General features: G+C 39.2%; 2 protein-coding genes across 2 annotated transcripts in view; one reads left to right on the top strand and one right to left on the bottom strand.

The window, feature by feature from the left end:
* Positions 1-24,679, bottom strand: part of mcph1 (microcephalin 1) — a 29,037-nt gene extending 4,358 nt beyond the window's left edge. The window contains exons 1-13 of the mRNA XM_069144799.1: positions 24,603-24,679; positions 23,846-23,907; positions 23,660-23,751; positions 23,428-23,546; positions 23,195-23,279; positions 22,114-22,225; positions 21,910-22,041; positions 21,724-21,804; positions 19,472-20,746; positions 18,280-18,389; positions 15,783-15,820; positions 15,455-15,617; positions 15,277-15,354 (exon numbers count right to left, since the gene is read on the bottom strand). Coding sequence (XP_069000900.1) covers positions 15,277-15,354; positions 15,455-15,617; positions 15,783-15,820; positions 18,280-18,389; positions 19,472-20,746; positions 21,724-21,804; positions 21,910-22,041; positions 22,114-22,225; positions 23,195-23,279; positions 23,428-23,546; positions 23,660-23,751; positions 23,846-23,879 — 2,319 coding nt within the window. The 5' untranslated portion in view covers positions 23,880-23,907; positions 24,603-24,679. The remainder of the gene's footprint in view (positions 1-15,276; positions 15,355-15,454; positions 15,618-15,782; positions 15,821-18,279; positions 18,390-19,471; positions 20,747-21,723; positions 21,805-21,909; positions 22,042-22,113; positions 22,226-23,194; positions 23,280-23,427; positions 23,547-23,659; positions 23,752-23,845; positions 23,908-24,602) is intronic.
* angpt2a (angiopoietin 2a) lies at positions 1,178-14,715 on the top strand. The gene is made up of 9 exons (XM_069144801.1): positions 1,178-1,696; positions 5,632-5,787; positions 6,881-7,002; positions 7,111-7,349; positions 8,398-8,525; positions 8,985-9,086; positions 9,918-10,084; positions 11,432-11,562; positions 13,324-14,715. The coding sequence occupies exons 1-9, from the start codon at positions 1,427-1,429 to the stop codon at positions 13,494-13,496; spliced, it is 1,488 nt and encodes a 495-aa protein (XP_069000902.1). The 5' UTR covers positions 1,178-1,426; the 3' UTR covers positions 13,497-14,715.
* Positions 24,680-25,129: the final 450 nt, after the last annotated feature.

Below are 25,129 nucleotides of genomic sequence, written 5' to 3'. Positions count from 1 at the left end.
TATATGGCTGCATCATCATACGTTGTTGGGAACCAGCCTCCTAATTTTCCAGTTAAAATATCTCGATTCCCATGATTCATTTTCAAAATATTTTTTTTTTTTTTTTTTTTACAGTAAATCAATGCATCAACCACAAAATCACATTTCAGATCAAGTTGTTCGCAAAGGATGTCTGGAAATATTCCATTCTCTTTAACAACAGAACACGACTGAAAATGACAATGCTGCCATTAATAAATCGCCCAGAATCACACTTAAAATTACAGGCTCGTGTAGAAATGAATGGGCCAGGATCCAGACAACACCCACCACTTGGACACGTATTTAAAAACGGACAAAGTAAGTCTAACGAGCCAACATTTCTATAAAAAAAACAACATCTCTAACAAATCTAACATTTTTCTGACCAGAAATTTTTTTTTCTTCTCTCTTTTACATTACTTTTCCAATCTGAAAGGCTTTGAGAAAATAATGCTTTTTTATACTTGTGACTTATGAGCTCTGCTGAGGTCATTTAAACTGAAATGGCGGAAATCTGCCCTGAAGCAGAGGCAAATAAAAACATCATGACTGTTTTGTGGTCAGAGGCCATCAAATGGCCACTTTAGTTTGTACCAGTACATGATAATGTGAGACTTTATGGACCCTGAGACCCAAAGTAAGAGCAGGGAATTTTGGAATGTGTTGTTACATGATGAGTTTGTTAAATAAATTTAAAAAAAAGAAGATTATGAAGTCCAAAAAAGGGAAAATCTGCAGATTAGGTCTCTGCAAAGTTGTATTCTAATATAGATAAAGCTTCTAATAAGAACAAGGCAGGAGGAAAGAGTTCATAAAAATAATTTGAATGAAAGCTATCTCCCATTCAAGGTGCTTGTGTGTTTGTCGTAGGCTGGGAAACATTTTTCAATGAATGGGATGGACGCTGCTACTATCAAAGAGTGTGCTGAAGGTGGACAGCTGCATCCTGAGTAGCTGTTCAACTCCGGCAGGAAAAAAAAACATGCGGGTATTGTAGAGGATATAGTGGAAGATGTGTAGTTTGTGCCTCTGCTCCATGTGTGTTGGTTAGCGAGTGCGTAGTGAAAGGAATCTCCACTTCACTGCTCTTCACAGTGACTGACCACAGTGAGGGGGGAGTGGTTTAAACTCCCAGTGAGAGAGTTTAAACCACTTTAGCAAGTGGTCGGGGGCTTGATGAAAGGCAAGCACATGCAGTCTGGCACCAGTAACCTAAGGACACACTACCTCCAATTCCGGATGACTTTTTCTCCTCCTACCACTGAGAGGTAATAAAGGCAATCTGCAAAACCTCCAGAGAGCTGTTTACACTTGGATGTCGTTGGGGAAAGACATCCGATTATTGAAAGAAGATTCAAGAAAATCCATAAGATTCTAATTGTGCTAACATTACTCCAGCACTACTATGAAGATGCTGAATGTGGACCTACTAGTTTTAAGCTTCTGCCTTGGTGTGGGAACAGGATACAGTGCTGTTGGTAAGAGACCATATCAGATCCAAAACGGCCCATGCAGCTACACTTTTCTGCTGCCCGAGCAGGAAAACTGCCAAACGCAGAACAACAACTACAACAACCCAGTTCAAAAGGATGGAGCCGCGGACAACAACGAGGCGGCTCAGAGGCTGGAACAACTGGAGATCATCATGGAGAACAACACACAGTGGCTGCTTAGGGTAAAGTTGTGTCACACCCATGATATCACTGTGATAACCGTGACTGTTTTTATCCCAGAGATATGAGAGTAATGAAAAAAGAACCAAGTCTAGTTTTTTTTTTGGAGAAAAACTGCAATGATGTGTAACAGGATAAAAATGAGCTGAATGAGCCTCCACAGAGGTGTCAGACGAGAGATTATCGCTTCCAGGAGAGGAGGGATTTTGAAGAAAAACAACTTGTGCGCATTGTACCAGAAACTTGATCAAATTGATAACTGCAAGATTTCCCCCTAAACCCATGAGAAAGTATTGAAAATACTTTTGCAGGTGGAACAGAAAATTACCAGGGGGAAATCTTCCCATTTCATGTGATGGGCTGAAGTTAGGTTTGACCAATACAGGACATAGAATCCCTTTAAATGAGGAAAGTTTACTTTTATCAAGAACAATTATTTGCAAATGTAACTAAAGTTACATCAGAGTTGTAACCATATACATATATATATATATGAAGTACCCTCTTAAAATATATACATATTTATAAAAATCATTCTTTAAAAATCTTTTTTTGATTAAACGAATGTGGAAACAAACACATTGAATGAGCCGAGTGTCTGTGAGACACTTGTATTCAGTAGAAAGGAGCATAATGGGTTTGATGACTGACAAAGACTCAACACAGCTCAACACAGGTGTCCACACGCGGGATGCATACTTTCCTTTCAGTTTGCTGAGCCATTACTTGTCCTAGTGAAAGAAGAGAACTGCTTCTTTTCTTGCCCCCTTTCGTCCCTCTTTTCAGAGTGTGATTCATGATCAGAACCTCACAAGATGAGCCAGACAAGACGAGAAGAGCTCTCAGCGTGATCTCACGATTCTTGTCTCGTTATATAAAACAAATTCGGATCCGTTTCACAGGAGCGCTCACGGTGCTACGCTCATACAGACCGAAAAATCAAAGCCTGCTCGCAATACAAAGGAACATTTTACCAAGTCCAGCAGCACATCTAATGTACCGACAAGTTACACATCTCTTACACTCCAACAGTGTTGATGTGTCACTAAAGGTTTAGTTGTACTTGTGTCAGCATACTTTATCTGTTTCACATCAGACTGTGTAAAGGAAGACACTGGTACCTTCTCCTGAATAAATAAAGAGATCACAGCTAAGGTGCAAAGACTGATGGTTAAAGAATTAAGTATGCACATCCAAAAAACCTTGTGCAGGTGCTAGACGAGTGGGGCTGGTGCTATGCTGCTAAAATGTTTTATTAATTAGCTGCCATACATGTCATATTCCTGTATCTTATATTAGTATGTATAATGGCAAGATTAATGGTTAATCTTCCCAACATTAAAGTTATTTCTTAAAATTGGATTCATACTTTGCCATAAAGAATACTCACACTGCCTGATAGCACTCTAATATAAGGCTGACTGTTAATTATAAAAAACCTAGACCTTACTCCAGCTCACAGTTAATAGGGGAGAGGCATCCGAGTTTGTAAAGAAGCCATCATTAGGCAGGTATTCCCGGCCCTCGTAGCATGTAGGTGCAGCACCCAAGCATTTCTTCACAGAACCCGAGCCACAATAGCTTCACTATAAGCTTTGTTTTACCAATTTTTGATGATTATTACTATTTATGGCAGAGAGACAGTGCCTTTCTAAATAAATATTGTAATGATAATAGTGCAAATTAATGTGAAAATGCATAGCTTTTGAGTCAAATAAGTGCCTACCACCCCTCACTGCTACCACAGCACCTAAACCCTCCGCAAACCTGCGAAAACCCTGTTAGGCAACGGTGCTTTGGCCATTATCATTGAGAACCAAACACTGTGTGACAGTACATAGTGGCAAGTTGTGGTAGAGAAGTGTGGGTGTCCTATAATTTATGTCATTAAAAATAAAATAAGAAAGCCACATTTTCCTACAGCTGAAAAGTAAATATATTAAGACAGGTTGGTCTGCTGCAGTGGCTGTAAACTTGCTGCTTGTGTGCGACTTTAATTCTTGTATAGGAGTGTTCAAATTATATATTTTTTTTTACTTTTGATTAAAAGATGCACAGGGTAAAATGTACCCAGCCAGATATGTGAAACGTTTCCGCTCCAAAATACACTGAAGAGAATTAAGCTGGCGACTGAGACTGACATGTTCGTTGATTGATGTGTGAATGGATGACGTGTAACTATACTTGATCACAGAGGTGCCCGACTCAGGTTATAAACCTTTTATTGGATTGATGGACGGATGAATCAGTGGATGGATAGAAGAGCTTAGAGTATATATGCTCTATATTCAGACTGTCAAAGGTTAAACCTCTTCAAACTGCCGAAACCTATTTACAATATCTACAAAAAGAAAACCTTTTCTGCATTTTAAGACTCCAAAAAGATCCAACTTTTATTTATTTATTCAAAATAATCAGAGAATAGTCACTTACACTTAGAAGTTAGGAATCACGCTGCACCAGCTGAGAGAAAAAAAAACTGTCACACTCATGTGAATGAGGAACTCGGTCTTTCCTTGCTGACGCTTGGAGGCACGCCGAGTAAACAACTGATTAGATCATTGACTGTCACAGAAACATCCTGCCAACAATTCAAATGACAACCTTCCACACATCACCGTGTACCCAAGAACATAAACAACCTGGACGCCCTGAGATTGAGGACAAACAAAATCAGCACTGATTGCAGCTGTTGGTTGTATTTGCCGTAAGTAACAAGAATACTAAACACGTCTGTTTGCGGTTGCACTACTGACTGATGAGTAAATAACGTAGGAAAACTTTGGGCAGATGACAAAGACATTCAGTGACGCTGGTTTCCAGTTGCTGTCATGAAGGATGTAACTCCTCACTCAACACTTCCATCCTGTTTACGAGTCGGGTGACCTGATTGCCACTCAGGAACACCATGCAGGAAATAACTTAATGATTAGTCTTGGTCTAAATCTGGCAATACTGTAAGGTACATAAGAACAAATGTTGCAACGATGATTAAGGTTTGATTTTGTGCAGGTTTCCATCAGAACTCCACAGTGTTTTACATTAATTCGAGACAGTTCATTAGTATAGTTTGTAATTAATTTGCAAAGAAAAAACATTTGATGACTTTCACATTTCAATTCAAAGAGACTTTGTAAATATTATACAACTTACTGCATTATGTAAACATTAAAAGGACCTCGTCATGATCCAATTCTGTTCATTTCTATCCCCTCTTGCTCTCCTTAACCCTCCTGTTGTCCTCGGGTCAAAATGACCTGCAGCTGTGTTCAACCAAGTTCTATTTTATTTCTATATTTTTATATTTTTTTGGGCTCATTGGTCATCATTCTTTAAAGAAACCCTCACAGCCTCCTTGTCACCAATGATCCCCAAAAAATATGAAAATAAAGTAGAACTTGGTTGAACACAGCTGCGGGTCATTTTGACCCGAGGACAACAGGAGGGTTAAAAATGGAACAACTGTGCTGCATCAGTTCACTGTGGTACAGTACCATCAGGAAGTTGTTATAATTATTATTACTTTTTTTAATTTATTTTATTTCATCTTAATTTAGCATTACAAATATATGGTTATCAAAGATTTATTTTTAAACATCACTGTGGATATTTTGGGAAGACAGTGCATTCCTTATGTGATGTGGATAAAATACAATACAAAAATAAAATATACCATTTTTTTCTATGTGATGTTAAAAGGTGTTTTAGTTTGAGTGGAACAGATTTAGTCACTGGTTTGTTTCTCTCTCACCCACCGCAGAGAGAAACCGAGCCGCGACAGCAGCGTAACGTAGTTGTTTCGTAGAAATCAGCTGTCAGTCTGAACTCCTGCGTGGATGTCACACCTGGGGTTGTGCATGCAAAGCAAAACCTAATGATAGTAATCAACCACTCTTAAAACCGGCCTCACACTAATTGTCATTCTTTTGTGTTGCAGCTGGAGACGTACATACAGGACAGCATGAAGCAGGACATGGTCCAAATCCAACAGACCGCCGTGCACAACCACACAGCCACGATGATTGAAATTGGGACGAACCTGCTGAGTCAAACGGCCGAGCAAACAAGGAAGCTCACCAACGTGGAGGCACAGGTGAGGCTGCACATTCTGTTTTTTCCTAACGCCACAAAAGCACAGCAGATGTGATTGTTCCACCTTCCTGTTCTGTGCATTCAAAGATTCATGCCCGAGTGCGCTCTGTGATACACTGCAATAAATACTGTAGCTTCAGAGTGTTAAAAAAATAAGCGGACGGAAAAACGGGCATGACGGCGTCAGTTTATTATTGTGGCTACACGTCAATGACCTTATGTGAGCCGACTGTACAGCATTTCCTGTTATTAGCACACTCGTATTCCCAGAGAAAGGGTCTATCAGTTTGTCACAATCAGACATCCGTCTGTTCAAAGACATCAACAGCTCCATTGGAGACACATAGCTACGATCCATGTAAACAACCTGCTTTTTGCTGAGTTCAGTTCCTCCGAACTGGGAAATTAGTGGCAAGGTCCCCAACCTCAGAGTTTAGTTCAATACGTTGGTCTGTGAAAATACATGGATTCCCAAAGTTCTCCCTTGTTCAGGTATGTCTGCTGTATTGGAATTTGATTGTTCTTTCCCGTCATGTTTTTCCATTTTGCAGAAGGCTGTTTGTTCACTCTACGAGAGCAAAATGAACTCGTGTTGAACTTGATCAACTATCGCAATACAGAGCTAATTGTCTCAACTAGCTTTTGACCCGACACATTTTCATATTTTTCCATATTTTAGGACATTTAGGATCTTAATTACACGTTTACAGCTGTTTTTCAATACGGTATTATACGTAATCTCTGAATTGCTGCAAGTTATCCTGCTATTTATCAATTCTATCAAACAAAAGGCAGCACAATGTGAGAATGTTTGACGCAACTGAATAATTCAGATTTTAAATATTCCATCTATAGTAGAGCAGCGTTTCATTGGGATACATCCTCATTTCAATTGTTGTGTGGGGACACAAATGTCATTCTTACCCTTCCTGAGAGTAATATGAACCATTTGATATAAAGATATTACAAGACATTTAGATCATAATCTGGAGCATTGTAATGTCTACAGGATGTCTTGATGGATGACCTGTTAAAAGATATTTCTGGGGGACACACATTAAATGAACGGCTCTATGTTGTTCTTTTGGTTTCAGGTAATTCATCACGCAACTCGACTCGAGCGTAAACTTCTTGAAAATTCCTTGTCAACCAACAAGCTGGAAAAACAACTAATTGTTCAAACAAATGACATCAACAAACTGAATGACAGAAACAGGTGAGAACATCAATCAAAGTTGAAAAAAAAAAAAAAAAAAAGATCATTTTCTCACAATACAGTGTTTGGCTAGAGGAAAGACAAAGCTTATCGCATGCTTCTCCTCAGTTTTCTGGAGAAGAAAGTGGAGGATTTGGAGGGGCAGAGGCAGGTGGAGCTGAAGATGCTCCGAGAAGAAAAGGAGCAGCTCCAGACTCTCATACTGAGGCAGACAGCCGTCATAGGAGAGCTGGAGCAGCAGCTGCTCAAAGTCTCCACCAACAACACCGTCCTGCAGCATCAGCAGCAGGAGCTGCTTGACACTGTGAACAACCTCATTTACACCATCTCTGCCAGCGCTGCTCGAGGTGAGTCAGCACCTCAGGTCATCGTAACCCGATTCCCGTACAGCTTTCGATGAAGTCTTTTAAGTACCCCTCACACATTCACGTACACGTTCACTCGGGGAGCTGCCGGTACAACCACAGTCCTGACCTGTAGGCGGAGAAAGCTGGAGCCACTGAGTATCGCTGGTTGTCGAACACTGTTTAAAAGAAATGGTTTGTTATTCTGGCCATTAGTTAAATGAGAAGAATACCATCGTAATATCTGTCTGTTAAGTATGAAGCTAGATCCAGTAGCTGGTTAGCCATGTTTAGTACAAATACTGGGAACAGGGGGAAGCAGGTAGCCCGGCTCTCTCCAGTTCCTAGTGGATGGATTGTTTTAACTTTTGCTACGTCATACTGTTTCCAGTTGTTAAGTAGCGTCAGCTAACAAAATTCTGGTTATAGCCTTATATTTCGTGGACAGATATGAGAGTAGTATCAGTGTTTTTATTTTAAGAACTAGAGTTTTACATCAGATTTTCAGTTTTTTGGCTACGGACTCAACTCTACTCACTTTTGATGCCAGGTATTTTTCAGAATTTTGTTTTCTAATATTTATATAGGTAGAACCCTCTCTTTGTTGTTACTATAGTGACGATGCGTGAAACTGATGTAAAAATCATTGTCAAGAGGATACACACCAAAAAAGTGGAGGGTTTGTCCAAGCGAAGGGACACATTTTGTTTGAGAAGAGGCCAAGTCAAGCATACAGTGATTGCAACAATTCTCTGACCAATCAGTGGTCTGCAGTGTTTTTATGTCACCTTTTGTCACATTTGGCCGATGGAAAACCAAAAGAAGTAGAGTCCAGTAAAGTAGAGCAAAGACTGGAAGTGGAAAAGGGGCTGTAGTGTACGGTGGCGCTGACATACTTGAATGAGCAGGGACCATCCTTACTGACGGCCTTTATAACCTTTATTATTATCACAAGATGTGAAACTACTGTACCAAAGAAATGCAGTATAACTGTACTGTCCAATTAAAAAAAAAGGATGATTTTTTTTTTTTTTTTTTTAAATTTCTGCAGAGACCAAAACTGTCATGATGCAGGACACTCCTACAACATATATGGACTGTGCTGCTGTCTACAAGTCCGGAAACACCGGCAGCGGCGTTTACACTCTCACATTACCCAACAATACGATGGAGGTAAAGGTAAAGTAAGCCTGTTTAATCGTTTTCATCTGTCTAAGTGTGCAGGGCACTCAGATCACCAATAACCCGGTGGTTAATGAGATGGGTTGTTTTATTCTATTATTCAGAACCACTCTGCCTGCATGTGTGTGAGTGAACACCTAAATCATGACATGCACTCAAACACTCTCACTTACGCACACAAAAAAGTATTGTGTTTGAGGGCGGGCTAGTTCAATTAACATGTTCTCAGACTTCTATTAATGATGTGCATGCTTGAACAAAAACTGTGATCTCCTTAGATACTTTTCAGCAACTTGGACTTCACTAGTGATGCTTTCTCCGCAACACAACATTCGTTTTAATTCAATTCAAATAAAACGGCGTTGTCAAGATATAAATGTGCACGAGTTCTTTACAGAGCATCATTTTTAAAATTTCTAATCTTGGCAGCATCTTTTTTTTTTCTTGTGTTTAAAGGCTTTCTGTGACATGGAGACAGAAGGAGGTGGATGGACAGTGCTACAAAAACGCTTTGACGGCCGTGTTGACTTTCACCGAACGTGGCAAGAGTACAAAAAGGTAAACGCTATCAAGAGCAAATTCTTCCCTTCAAAAAATATAACCTAGGTGACTGTCTTCAATGCACATAACAGTGGCCAGATTTGTTTTGGGCCATATACAAGACTTTAAGGACCTGGTGATTCTGCACTGTCACTCTGAGGCAAGTCCTTAATGTGATCCAAATGACACAGGGTCACACACACACACACACACACACACGCACGCACGCACGCACGCACGCACGCACGCACGCACGCACACACACACACACATACACCAACTTCAACTTCTGCTATTTATGAAAATAATGCCATAGGGTCCCCACAATCATTTTTGCTATTTGCCATCAAGCAAGTCCCAGCTTCAAACACAGCGTATTTGTTATTATGTCAGTGCATATTATAAAACTTTGCTTATAATATACCATCATAAAAGGATCTACATGATTCCCAAAACTAAAGTCTAGCATTGCCAACGCCAAGAAGGACATAAATGAGCCAACACAATGACAAGAGAGTCTCAGAGTCGCATCTCAAGGACCTTCAAGCGGTCACTACAAATGAAAGCATCCATGTCATTTACTATCACAGTGCAACTTTTTTTTAATTAACATCTCACTGTTAGTGTTAATATTTCTGACTGTTTTGTTGACTGCTGTCAGTATTTTGTGTATTTCTGATTAAATATTTTAGTTCCAGGAGACAGTAAGACTCAATGTCTCAGCCAAGAAACGTGCAGGTCACGGTGTCCTCTGTTGGTCTGTTCTTTTGTTGAAAGAAAACGTAATCACCACGGTCCTTCGGCAGCGGTTCCACGAGGTTTAATCCCATTTCTTTCGTGTCTTTTCAGGGTTTCGGAGAGCCGCTGGCTGAATTCTGGTTAGGAAATGAATTTGTCTCGAGACTGACACATCAACAGTCCTACAAACTGAGGATCCAGCTGAGCGACTGGGAAGGAAACTCTGGATTCTCAAAATATGATGAGTTTTCTCTCGGCAGTGAAGCACAAAATTACAAGTACGTTGTACTGACATCCTCAGAAAGAAATGGTCCCTTAGTAATACATGTGTCAGATACTAGGCTAAGTGGCAAGTACAGAGCACTTTGTTGAATTTTTGTTCTTCCAGCAAAAAAAATTCTAAACTTGTGTAGCTGTCAAATTATTAAGGACAAAAAGAAAAACTCATCAGCTAATTATGTTTCTCTTTTACGAGAGTCTACTAAGGAACGTAATTGAAGCATGGCATCAAAACTAAAAGCTTTAAATTATTAAGAAGAAATAAATGACTGTGTCAAACAACATTCAAAAGCAAGTGGCCTCAGACAAAGCATAGTCTTTAACTCTTTGAAGCACCATCTTTAGAGAAAGCGTAATGTATTCTCTTTCATGCAAGCACATCTTCCAAAGGCCGGCTGTAATGTTTTATCATTCAACAGTATCTGCAACCAGATCTTCAGTCGGATTATCAAGCTATTTCTCTATTGTGGATTCCCTGCCGCATTAACAGTAACACTGACAGTACTTGTGATGATTTTCCCACTTAATTGACTCTGGTTGTTAATTATTTTCACTCATGCAGAAGAAAGTTCATTCTACAGTCTTCTATGATTTTCTCTGACAGATGCACAGAGTTTCCCTGGCCTGTATTATTTACCTTTGGAAAACTACTTTGAGACAAACCACTACTATTTAAAAGCAAGAAACATTATAAAATTCCTCTGGATGGTAGTTCTTGCAGTATAAGACTCAATACTTCCTGATACTGACGTACTGGCATCAGCCCAAAGAAAATGTAATAAAACCGGTCAGTATTTGAAAAAAGGAAATACATCAAATGTCTTGGTTTTCTGTCATTCAGTCATCGGCTCTTGGCAATAACACAAACATCAGAAGTATTTTTGTTTCCGAACCAAGCCTGATTTCAGGAGTGCAAAGGATACTTCCTTTGAATTTGACAAACAGACCTTGAAATGGCCGAATTCAACACAGTTCCATTCAGGTCTTCAGTTGACTTAACTATGACGAATGTGGTCTTACAAATGTTGGCTCAACAGTGCCAAATAACGAAAAACAAAATGGCATTACGCAAATCAATTGCCATAAGATTAAAAAAAATAAAAAAAAATAGCATGAAAGCATGCCTGTTAAATTCATTCAACATCGGCAGAAATGAACAAAAATGAACTGAAGAAGTGAAGAAAGACGGTGGAAACAGATCATACTGTTATCAGTGACAAAACCTATTTTAGATCCAGCACCAGTAAAAGCTATGGCCAATGGACTGAGTGACGGTTGCCTTTTGAGGAACAGCAATCACAGACTTCCTCCTTCTCTTCCTTCATTTTTCCTTTTCCATTCTACAGGATACACCTTAAAGGCTACAGTGGAACAGCAGGCAAAATAAGCAGCATCGGGCAGCCAGGAAGCGATTTCAGTACAAAGGATGCAGACAACGACAAATGTGTTTGCAAGTGTTCACAGCTGACAACAGGCGGTAAGAAACACATTATAACTTGTGCTTTTAAATAATTTTGCTCATCAGGATAATACAATAACTGTGTTTATTTGTGATGGCCGATTGTTGTGGAACACATTCCCACCCACACAACTCTTGGCACTTGCCCCCAAAAATCTTCGAGGGCATTCCAATGCCTGCCATACTTTTGTGGCCATGTCAAAGAGCACAATTAGCTCAGCCTTAATCACTGATCAACTCATTGGGGAATTCAGCCCCTACAATGGCTGACATTAATAGCCTGGGAACAGAGCTTTTCCCTCTCTCCTCGTGCAGTTAAAAGGTCCTCCTTCATTTCCCTGAAAGTGACTCTGTTGCCAGAAGTTTGTCTCCCTCTGTATTGGGGTCTGCCAAGTGAGCAGGAAAGCATGAAAACTCAAGCCCTACCCCTTTTTTCCCACGAGGGGTCTCTCTCAGGGGACTCCGTAGACACATTATACACGATCGTGACCAAGCGGCACAGGGCCAGAGAAAAGAGTCAAGCAGGTTCTGTCCTTACTAATACGAAACTGCCTATTTCAAATCAACAAAAATTTGAATGAACGTAATGAATATTGTTTGTAAACGGGGGTTGAAAAATAAATAGATACATTTCTCAACATAACGCGCGTCAAAACGACGAAAGGACTAACTCCAACTGTAATGAGGAACTCCACCAATTTCACACGTCAGTCTCTTTACAGGTGTTGCGGAGCACTGATGCCAATGTGAAAAAAAAAGTTGTATATGGAAGTTGTCTATGGCACCGGATGGAGATAAATTGCCTCAAAAGATGTCACTTGAAGCAGCATCAGGAGGGACAAAAGAAAACAAGTGGTGAAGGGAAAAATATCTGCAGGTGTGGAGGAAGAATAAAGTTCTGTGTCGGGCTCTTCCTCTCTGCTTGAGGCTACATAGCCACAAGTGTCATAACACACAAATCTAACTGAACTGCCGGTGGTCGATTTGCATTGTGGGTCTTGACAAAGAAGAAGAATACAGGGAATAAAAGAGCACATCTTTGACTCTGCTGCCTCACTTCTAATCATCAGTCTTTTTTCTGAGTCTGATGATGTTACAGGAGTGTAACGTTAAATCGATGCAGAGCTGAGTGCTTTTAAACTCTATTATCACAAAGCTGAATTAACTCCTCTCTGATTTAGCTTCAACAATAATCTCTACGAAGGGCTATATTGGAAGGGTCATATTAAATTGCATTTAATTGTTACCGTGTATCAAATAATAATAATTTAAAAAAAGATAACTCAATCAGTTTGTAATGTGTATAAATGAACAGAAATCCTCCATATATAATATAGAAAAAAAAATTATGATTTGGATGAAAAGCAGCTTTACATTTTGTAGTAATGTGATTTTAATTCATAGCTTTGCCCTGTGGTCATGGAACAATTTGATATATAGGTCACAGCTGAATGTATAAAATTTGCCCAAGGAACTACTTAAAATAAGTATCTTAATGCAAAAAAGACAGCACTCACCCTCCTGTTTTTGTGGCGGTGGGTAGTGAGCAGTTAGTTCTCAAAAAACGATGCATTTTCACACAATTTCAGACCAATGATTACACGATTTATTTAAAAAATACACATAAATAATAATCACTAAATTAGTAAAACAAAGCTTATCGTCACGTTTAGGTGCTGTGAAAAAACATGTTGGTGCTGCACCTAAGTGTTATAACGGTAGAGAGAACCCGGCTTTATTCTCTTTAACAACATCACATTCAATGTTTTAATGTTACAGGTTGGTGGTTTGATGCCTGCGGTCCGTCCAATCTAAATGGGATATATTACCAAGAAGGCCAAAACTCCAATCGCTTCAATGGAATCAAATGGTACTACTGGAAGGGCTCGGGCTATTCACTGAAGTCCACCACAATGATGATCAGACCAGCAGACTTCTCAGGCTCCCTTTGAACTGTCACTCTCACATTAAACGGAGTGAGAGGGAAATTCTGCCCAACAAACAACAAAGCCAAAAATAAAAATTCTCACAAGGGCCAAAGCCCTACATGGAAATATTTTTGTATACCTTTGTGCATGTTCATGTGTTTATTAATTTGAATCAAATTTGTTGTTGCAGAAAAATGTCAAAGTCAAATTGACACTGACAAATATCTATATTAAAAATACTTATGACTGTGGTATGTAGATTATTGAGGGTATAGTAATTACATAAGGTAATAACAGCTAGCTAACCAGATAGGAGATAAATGTGACACTAATTAATTTAATTTGTTGAATAATTTTATTTGAATTTAACTATATTTTGAATAATAGCTGCCGATGTCATTGTACAAAAGAGACTATGGTACAACATGCAGACAAACACCAACTGGCTCAAAGTGATTGTTATGTGTTGTGGAATATTTTCCTAAAATGTAAATGCTAATGTAAAAATGCCACAACAAATGTTTCTGTTACGCTAACATTGTTTTACTCAAGAGAAAGTATGCACATTTGTTGTTTAATTTATATGTAGATTTTAAAGTTGCTATTTAACTTTATAATATATGAATGAGATCTGTTACAGAGCCTGAGTGCTTGTTCCTGCCTAGTCAATGATTTCATTGCACATAATGTAAACTAAGAAGAATTATCTGAACAAATTTCTGCAGTACCATCCCATATGCTTGTGTATGACGATGACCTTTTTGCATTCCTTTGGGAGTTTAAGTTTTTTTCATTTATGTAATGTCTCTTTCAAAGCAAGAAAAAGCCGAGTTAATGAAAAAGTTGGGCAAGTGAAGAAGCTCAATATCTCAACACTGGCTTTAGGAGTGTTTGAATAATCGACCAGCAGTAACAGTATATAACTGAAGTTGAATATTAAACACTCACCACAAGGCAGAGAGTTTAAGTAAGCTTCATGGTGGGTGACACACAGTAAGCCTCAAAGCTTCAGTCCAGAGAATGACAGCTGCCTGACAACGATTTCATCATTTTTCAAATCTTTGTGTAGTTTCGTCAGAAAAAAAACAACCATAATAAATTCAAAATGCTCCAAACTTGTGTTTTTTGACCCTCCTTTTTTTTTTTTTGTCAATAATGGGTTCAACTACACATTTAAAATGCAAATCCTCTATTACAAAATCTGTTTGTAATTTTATATTGACAAGTCATGACATAATGAATTTGAAGTAAATAAATTGAGAAACTACCAATGGATAAAATAACCAAATGTATATTTTGGGCAAATCCAATTGATCAGACGAATGAGAAATCAAAGTAATTCATCACATTGATGCAATTCTCCTGTCAAGCCAATACAAATATTCTGTCTGCCACAGCAAAAGCCATCATACAATTTCATGAGAAAACGTGTTGACATTTGTCTCCATCAAGACCCCATGTCTTCCCCCACAGCGGCAGGAGAGGACAGTGATTCATGAATGACGAGTTCAGGAAGAGGCAACATCCACATTTCACACAGGATGCTTCAGGAAAAACAAGCCGATTGTAAATGGATGACTGGCAATAAAAATTAGCAGGTTTCCGTCCAACTTCCTTGGCTTTGGTTTTACAATGCTTTATTAGTTTAAGTGTCAAAAAGGAATGCAGCTGAGATGATTTGTAAATGTAATTCTGATTATAAAATGGGAGAAATTAAAACCAGATTTACACTGAGGTTTAAATCTGGTACTATTTGTTTCACGGAGTATTTTACTCGTCCTACTGAGCCAGTACTCCCACTCACCTGTGCTGCAGGAAACTGGTCTGAAAGTTCATAAGGTTCCTCTGGAATCCACTGTCTTTGCTCCAAACACCAGAGGATCTGCTCAAGGAAAACAAAATTGGACAAAATAGCATAACCCTCCATCATCAGTTTCAAGTAATGCCTTGTAGTAACTTCTAAACAATTATAGCCTGCGCACCCATTCAAAAGAGAGGATCCAGCAGCCACGAGCTATGCCCAGCAGAATATTGAGAGTCCGCCGGTGTCCCCCAGAAACCACATGAGTCGTGCTCTCACAAACTCGGTCAACGACTGAAAAACCACCCAGTGCTTTCACCACCTGAAGCACCATCTGCTGCTTCCTACAAGAGGTGAATAAGGTAGAAAGCATCCAACACAAATGAATAAACATGACATCTTATTTTCTTTTGTTTTACCAACTTGCTCACACATGAATTCAAATCCTGGTACATGAAAACGATGGTGATATTCATCTTGAGACAAACAGCAGAGTAAACAGCACTCACTCAGTGGGCATGCTTGTCAAGACCAACGTTCTTACAGCCTGAAACAAAGACAAACATTAAACGTATGAGAAGGATAAGACATTTTCTGAACCAGAATTCTGTTCAAGTAAATGATCACTCACAGTGCAAACAAATGTTTGAATTAGTATCTGTATTCAGTCAGTGCTCTCACACCTACTGTATTATTTTGAGTATTTCTGAGGCTCAGCTTGTCGTAGGAACATTACAATGTACTGGGTCACAACATCCACATATTTGGCAATCGAATTCAAGTGGGACAGCTATAAATAAAGTATTAATAAAAGAAGACTTTGGCTTAAGTTGTTTTTTGATCGTGTTTAATAGCAGCAGAAATCGCAAACAGATCTACACTTTAAAGTAGCGAAGTAAATACAGCCTTTGTTAATAAAAAAAAAGATCCAGGGAAATTAAGTACATATTATGGTTTTTTTAGGTGCACAAATTATGATGCAAGTCTTTGGACGTCATAGGAGTGAACAGGTAAAAGGCTCATTATTTTGAAGGCATGCACTTTCAATAACCCTGCAAGGTATTCTTCAGAGCTGCATAGAGACAAAAAGGGAACGAAGCCCCAAGGCCACGAGTAGAGAAAAACACATTCAGAGCGACTGGAACTGAACTGTAAATGTTTAACCTGATGACTGCGGTCCATCCAGCCACGTACTTTGGCCACAAACCAGCAAGCTACCATCAGCACAAACACCTGCGCAACAGTTACAAACAGGACCACCAGGCTCTTTCCTGCCACTCTGGCATTTGGTCCCACAGCTGTAAGTCAGGGGTTAAGGCCTGCTGCGCACAGCGGTGCCAAAACAGTACACAAGCCTCGCCCACACCATCACAGACATCACATTATCCCTGACAAGGCAAGTTGTGAAGTCATTGAGTTGGCTGTCTCCATGCATCACTGATACTCCTGGCTTGTCTTGCCTGAGGTTTTCTTCAAAGGAAAATGTTTTGATATTCCCTATTTATTAATGAGCCACAACATCTGTCCCTGTGTTATCTGCTGACACTACGCCACTGAAAAAGGTGACGAGAAAAGCTGCTCATTTTTAGGTCTTTCAAACCAGGTCAAACAACTCAAAATACGGGCTTATCTCATCCAGTGAACATGTTCTGGCAGCAGCAAAAGAATCGGGCGTTGAAGAATGAGTTGCACATAATGAGCCTCTGACAAAGAGCTGGTGTGAACTGCAGCACGGCCTCTGAGCACAAACACTCCCAGCACAAATGAAGGAAATTCTTCACTGTATGACTACGACTCCTTGATGGCTACTGTTCTGCGCACACTTACAGTGACGCTATTCAGACAATCAAAGACAGATGAGTATCTGGAGTCTCTGCAAAACCTGAGACCTTCGGGATCGACCGCCAGCCAGTTACAAATAGAAGCCGTGAGAGTAAGAACACCAGATTACCGCTCGTCACAACAAACAGGACTTTACATGAACAGAACTTACAGCGAGGTTGAGCGAATAGATGGAACGTAACGTCTTTCAAGCATTTTACAAGATAGTTATGAGGAATGATACGTAGCAAAGACCCAACAACGGCAACCTTAATAACTCATTTTAAAGAACTGCATCTTAATTAGATACAGTAAAGAAAAGTAGGAATAATGAGGAAAGAAGAAGCTGAAAGATGTGTGACACATGTCCCATCAGAAGTGCAGCAAAAACATTTGGCTTGTGTATTGCAATTTGTCACCCAAAGTGGAGCGCCACGAGTTTTTGTTTACTTTTTTGTTCCCCATCAGCACTTTGAAAGAATATAAACACATGTTTACAAATGCTGCCTGTTTGATACTATGGAAATGAATCCATCATCTTGACTAACTAGTACTACTACCTTTGTAATCAAGCTCAACATAAAGTTGATCAATAAAAGATCCCTGGATGTATGACATCATGTTTGGCTTCTTTCAGCAACAACTTGTTGAGGTTACCAGCGTAACGAAAACAGACCCCAGGTGCATTTCATAAGCCAGGAAGTTGTACGCTACCATCACAGAGGCAAAACACAGGAAGCCCTCAGGACCAGACAAAACCTCCTATCTAGGTGCGTCATCTACGACACCTACAGCTATGGAAGTGACCTTACGGAAATTCAAAATTACACACACACTACTGATGTTGCGTTTACTTCCTAAACTTCCGATATTACATTAAAAAAACACCGTGTTCCCTGTCATGTGTCTGAGATGAAGAAAGATACAAAATTCAACATGCAAAGCTCAGACTAAATGGGAACAATCATTTTTCAAGTGAACAGCGTGCAGGTGCCGAAGCACGTCAAAGTATATAAATTTAGAAAAAAACAAGACTTGTAATTATCCCTTTCCAATTTTTTTCCCCCTCAATACTGTTGCAAATGTACCACCAACATGAATATTTATATTCAATCGACACTAAATGACATAATTGGATAATTCAGTTCAGTTAGACATTTAGAAATAAGCATGATGTCATCTTACCTTTGTTTTGTTAACCATTTTCTGAAGACTCACGCTGTCGTTGTGATTTTCTTCAGCCTCAGAGGGGATCTCTGAGAGACCAGCTGCAACTGTACATTCATTTCCTCTACCTACATTTGAAAACAAGACAAACAATTTAAAACAGCGGGGAGGGGGTGGGGGGTGTCTCTCAAGCTACCACGCAGCAGGTGCTGTTTAGTGTTTGTACGTTCTGCTCTGTTCCATTTACAGCTGGCTGTGAACTTAAGACAGACTTCAAAGAGCAGGAAGATTTTACACCAGCTATTACTTCCTCACTATAACCCATAGAGGAGCAGACTATAGACTTCAATTCATAAGAAAAACAAATCCAATTAAACATTATCCTTAAAAGTGTAAAGTTGACCAAGTCTCATATTGTTCATTATAAAAAAAACTTTGATAAAAATGCAACCCAGATTCAGCGTCAAATACATGCAAATTGCTTGTTTGTTTTTAACACAATAAGTATTTGAAATTATGATCAGTTACTAACATTTTCCAACTGTAAGTTATTCCAGTTTCAAAAGTACTCGTCCTGTTCAGGGTCTCGGGGGTGGGCATGATGTAAGTGGCCACGCCATTAGATGTTGAAGGACAAAAAATGAATAAGCATGCAAATGCAAAACCGCCAATTTATTGATTCAATTTGCATGTTTTTGGATTGTGGGAGAAAAAAAAAGAAGCCAGAAGAGACCCATAGATAAATGGCGAGAAGGCTTTGATAATATACTGAATATACAGTACGTGTACATATAGGCTACGTCAAATTTATGAGATTTACAAATCAGATCTTTAAAGGCCAAACACATATAGAATATTACGAGAATATTCAAATAAAAAAGGCCTCAGTCATTTATATTATTTCTTTATTCTTCTCCTTAATGTGACATCCAAAAATAAAAATGTACCTTCAGGCTGGCTGGAGTGAATTATTTACTAATCAAAGATTCAAGGATTCCCTAAAAGAATAATTATGTTGCACACCTTTTGAAACCACAGACAAGCCCAGAGATTACAGACACGGTTAAAAACTTCCACCATCGTGAAAAGTTCACACTATTAGTTACGCTGTTTCGCTCAGTTCATAGTGATGAACATAACAGAGGAAACATAAGTACTGGGTTTATTGTAATTATTACACATTTTAAGTTCTGCCATCCTGACTACTCACTTTCCAACGTGTGAGAAATGACAGTGAAATCAGAGTTTTTCTGCAGCTCCGATACCGTGTCCTCTTCTGTCAATATTGTTGGTTGTACTGATGTTGATGCTCGTTTCTGTTGTACTGTATAAATTGTACTTTTACTGGTGCTTGTAAATGCCAAAGTGCTTTGTCGTCGCCTTTTAGCCTTTAGTGTTACATTGGCACTCGGACTCGCCAAGGCAGCCGAAGACTCTTCATCCTGTTGTTGGTGACTTGGAGGCTCATTGCTTGCATCGGATCGCTGATTGTGACTTTTGCTGCTTTTATTTTCTTCCAGTTTCTTCTTTTTTTTACCTTCAGTTTCAGATCCACGGCTTCTTGGTTTTCTCTTCTTTGGAAATGGGTCAAACTCAAAAGGTATCTGAATGTCACTGTCTGCTGGTAGATTCGGCAAAACAGGTCTTTTTGATCTCTGGTTGTGGTTAGCAGGAGAGAAATAGTCCTCAAACACATTATCATCTCCATCAGTGGAAAGACTTTTGGATGTAATGGATGGAGGGAGAGATGCTGCAGAAAGTGACGATCTAGCGCGTTTGGGCATATTAGGCAAAGGGGTGCTTTTGGATCTCTGGTTGTGATTAGCTGGAGAGAAGTAGTCCTCAAACACATCATCTCCAGCAGTGGAGCCTGAGGCAACACTTTTAGATTTAGTGAGACATTGTGCAAAGATAGAAAGTGACGATCTGGCTGTTTTGGGTATTTTTGTTTCCACTTTCCGTAATGGAGCATCAATTTCTTTTGACATTTCAGCTTCAGCATCACCTAACGTGGCAGATGATGAGAGACAACTGGAAGACTTCACAGCATCAGGATAAATGTGGGATTTAGTCTCTGTAAAGGATTTAGCTGCTGTAATTTTTTGTTTTCCCTTTCCAGATTTATTAGGTGATGAGCCAGCTGATTTTATCTGTGATTGCCTTTTTTTCCTTAAATTCTTGCTGTCGTCAGACCTCTTGTCCTGGCAAGGACTTTCTAACGAAGCTACAGATTTGTGTTTCTCTGCTGCCTTTTTTTTGACCGAGTTCCTTCTTGACTTTTTTTGTCTATTCCCGTCTTCATCGTCGAAGTCAAAGGCACAATCAGGCACACTTGGCATCCATTTTGGCACATCACAGCAGGGTGAGAGCCAGGGCTCAACGTGGTCTTGGTCTCGAACATCGAGGTTTGTTCTTCCTTCTTCTTTATCAGGTGAGTATCCAAGTTCAGCAACAGAAGCACTGGAATCATCGTCTGACTGGTCATCTGTTAGAGAAAGAATAATGATCAGAATATTTTAGATAGAAGTTGAATTTTTAAATCAAACATGTTTAATGCATCTTTCAGCTGCTCTCTGTTCATTGTTTTGTTTTCTATTGTGTTCGGCTGGAATCGCGATGACTCTCACTCATCCCACTACTATATAAAACCACCGACAGCTGCTCGGCTTTCACAAGCTCACACATCCAGATTGTACCCGACACGCCCACAGTGAAATGGTGGTGAGGTGAAATAAACACGAGGCTGCTAAAGAGTGCTGCTTATATAGGAAGATAAAAGGTGGCTGTCAGAACATCACTGCATTGTAATCATTGCAAATCTATCGAAAGCTTTGGATATTCTTGATCACAAGTGGGTTTTTATGTTTCTGCTTCTGGTTCAAATAATATTTGTCTGAGTTCAAACTGTCTTCGCCAAATCAAGATAGTTGATGAAGATGTCCCTCAAGGAACAATGTTAGGCTCACTGTTTTTTGCAGTACTCAGCACAGAAATAGTATCTATTTTCAACTCGGCACTATAATCCCTATTTATATTTGAACTGAAAGGAATGTTTTTATGCCGTCAGCCCCCTGATAAAAAACAGGTTTTCTCCAGATTGCAGATCTTTTGAAGCCTCGCTGATACTGCTGTTTAATATAAAACTTGTTTTATACTCCAAAAAGACTAAATGCATGCATTTCACAAGAACCATTGATGCCTTGAATCCTATCCATTTACTAAATGGCCATCTAATTGATACACTTCTCTGTGACAAATATTTAAGAATCTGACTAGACAGCATGTTGTCCAATAAAACCAATGTTGAAACAGAACTCGAGCTTCGTTCTCCAATAAACTAGGCAGTCAACATTGGATAAGAGATCCCCTCCCTTCCCTACAGGCTTCTTCTGAGTTGGGATGAAAACTACACTTCAAAGGCCCACAGATCAATAACTAGACGATCACACAGAGTTTTCTTACACATTAATTTGAGAACAGTTGGTGTTCTCCCAAGAGAAGGGTTCAGTCCGGTGGGGGAGCAGGATTCAACCATTTGGGAAGCTGAAAGGCAGGGACATTTTCATGAATGGGCTGTCATTTCAGAAGTGTTGGCATGTTTTAAGCCTTTGTCAGTTCAACAGACTGAACACCTGCTGTTGCAAATACCTGTGAGTGAAAGGTTCTCCCGTTTGTCTTTCATGTCTTTCAAACGCTGGGCCATATAATCTGACCTTTTAAACGCAGGGCTATAGACTATCCCATTTTCTTCGTCGATAAGGATTGGTGACACATCTGTAACTGCGAGACAAAACAAGTGTGAGATGGAAAACTATGGTTTTAAAAGATTCCAATGATGCAGTAACGCCTTACCTAGAGGTTGTTTTGGAGCCATTTCTTTCATCATTTTGTCTAATTTTTTCCTCATGCGCTTGTCATTTTCAGGTGTCCTCTTTGGAGAATCTTTTGGCTGCATGCAACGATGCTACATAAATCAAACACAAAAGATGTTTTGAATGAGAAGAAAATAGAGACATGTATGAATACTTAACGATGAAAATCATTTCAGCTAAAGCACAAAGTTCTCACTTTTCTTAGAAAAGATGAACATTGGACAAATAGCTTACATTTTAAATCTATGCAAAGTAACAGTAGGACATATAAAACAGAAAATAGTTACAGAAAAGTAACTCTATATTTAGTCAAATGGTAAAACATTTATGGGCCAACTTCAGCATATGTATAACATCATGACTGTTTGCTGTCCTGGCTCCTAAATGGTGGAATGAGCTCCCCAACGACATCAGGACAGCAGAAACTCTGTACATCTTCCGCTGCAAACTAAAAACACACCTCTTCAGACTTTACCTTGAGCAGTAGAACTTTAGTAGCACTTAAAATGGCACTTACTGATAGCACTTTGTAGTTTGTCTTTCTTGAAGAAATTGTATTTTCTTGATTCTTGTTGTTCTGGGTTTTGTACCCTCATGGTTAAAATGCACTTATTGTAAGTCGCTTTGGATAAAAGCGTCAGCTAAATGAAATGTAATGTAATAACAAAAGAGGCTATGATAGGCCCTAATTAGTTAAGAAGAACCAAATGAGCACCATACATTCAGAGGCAGTTTGTCTCCCAGTACACTCAAATTGATAATGCATTAACAATACTGGCTTCCTTCCGGAAAACTATCAAGGAAAGACGCAGTGTGGTAAAGTTAGATCTAAGATTAGAGTGGATTTATCTGTGGTTATTATGAATATACTGCAAGCTGGAACAAAGAGGTAAGTATTAGATCTTGATCTGTTTTTTGTATCTAAAGTTTGTCAGCAATTAAAACTGAACCACCTCGTTCATGCTTAAAAACCCAAGTCAGACCCAAAATGTGCACAATGTATTCACAGTTTAAACTGTAATACCAACATAAACATCATGTGTAAATCTGACTCTACTCACTTTCTTGTTCTTCAGCACCGGATTGCTTTCATCATTTAAGGCTGGATATAACTTCTCATCCACATGAACTTGGTCGTCATGACACCTGGACATCATTTCACCAAAAATAAGTAATTACTGACGACAGCATTATGTGAAATTTCAAGACAATATAATAAAACATATGAAAGAATTGTTTAAGTTAATAATAATTTTTAAAAAACAACAACATAATTCTCAAGCATTATTCTTACCTGCCTACCCAGAGAACAGAGACGAGTTGCACATCACATTTCTTGGCTTTCCTCCACGTAGCCGGATGACCGTTGTTAAAGACTACATGTGTGACTTGTTTACTGAATGTTTTTGATACCTGTAAAAGAAAAGTAACTTTGATTTTTGCAAAATATACTTATTTAATGTTTGTAAACACAGCAAAGAGAATACAATAAAGAGAAAATGTTTTTATGCACTGTGTTGTCTCACCTGAGCTCCCATTTCCTGCAGCTGCTGAACGAATGGTTTTGAACAGTTTGCCGATTTGTTGGATGACCACACATCAACATAGGCAACGACATCTGCAGCCACATTGAACAGACTCGTTTACTTCATCAGCAAGTCATAAAGTTACGCCTTAACTGGCTGAAATAAAACTAAGAAGAAGTACAATACCTTTAAGAACTGAAGAGTTGTTGCTTGTGGTCATTACTGGCTTCTTTAGCTCCAAGATTCACCTGCACAAAACCAATGAAGACATTTTGAGATAGATTATTAACTTCCCCAAATCACAGCAATCTTACTTCCACAACATTTGGTCATTTAAAAGTCAAATCATTGCAGCTTTAGACTAATCATTACACGACGGGAGTCTGCTCTGACACTGTGCAGCCACACGTTTCAACTTGTACTGCCAATACAGCAAACTGTTGTTGTGCTCTCTTACCAGCTTGTTTACGTACATGTTGACTTACTTCTACTGTCGTTCACCACCGTGTTGTGCTTTGTAACAAATCCTATGAATACATCCAATCATGGAAACAGGAAGTGTTGTGTTAGCGTCAGCCAACTATCTTTTCTCGCTACGCGGACTAAATAGAGGGTGGTCACCAAAGATGGGGATGTACCGAGGTGACGTTAGTTAACGAGCAACGTAGACTATTAACTTACTTAAGCAACACAAAAGAGATGTCAACTAACGTGAGATAGATTATCTTGAAAACAAATAATGTTGTGCTACTTTTCGTTAGTTTTTGCGAGCTAACCAATTTAGCATTTTGAAGGTGAGGTCATCAAAGATGAACACTTACGCAATATGCTGACATAACGTTTTAACTGTGGGCAGTAAAAAAAATAAAATAAAATAAAATAAAAAAATCAGGGAAGGAGCTCCCAGATAGTATTTTTTTCCTAATAATTGCCGTGAACTTACTTCGTGTACAGACGAGTTGTGAACTTCCCAGTTTTCCTCTAACTGACTACAGCGGACATCGTTCGCGCGTGTTGTTTGTGAGGCAATGCATTCTGGGACAAGGCGTTCTCATTGGCTGAGAGGTATCGGACGTCACTTCCACGCCTGGAGTAGTGGCTAGATTGGATCCGCGGGAGGGACGTCCTGCCGGTGACGTTACGAGAGGGTGTAGATGAGGGTTAGGTTACGGATGGGGTTAGGCAGCGCAACATCATGCACTTCACAATTTTCTTCATAATTTAACAATGTCATAAGCTGTTACTTTTTCCCTTCATTAGTCACATTCATTTTTTTTTTTTTACTGTACTTTTCAGTACAACATAATGTAAATATCGATGACAAATTAGATTAAAATTAACAAACGTCTGAGTGGGGTGTTGGTTTACCTAAAATCACTGGAATAACTTCCACTGGAGGGATTAACAGCATTCCTATGACACACATTCCCTCGTTTGGTGTTTTGTTGAGTGTTGGAGGGCGCTGTGTAA

Source organism: Embiotoca jacksoni, unplaced genomic scaffold (genome assembly GCF_022577435.1).
Source record: "Embiotoca jacksoni isolate LCO1_2020_lvr unplaced genomic scaffold, fEmbJac1.0.p SCAF_12, whole genome shotgun sequence".
NCBI classification, from domain to species: Eukaryota; Metazoa; Chordata; class Actinopteri; family Embiotocidae; genus Embiotoca; species Embiotoca jacksoni.
This window is presented reverse-complemented; position numbering and strand designations above follow the sequence as displayed.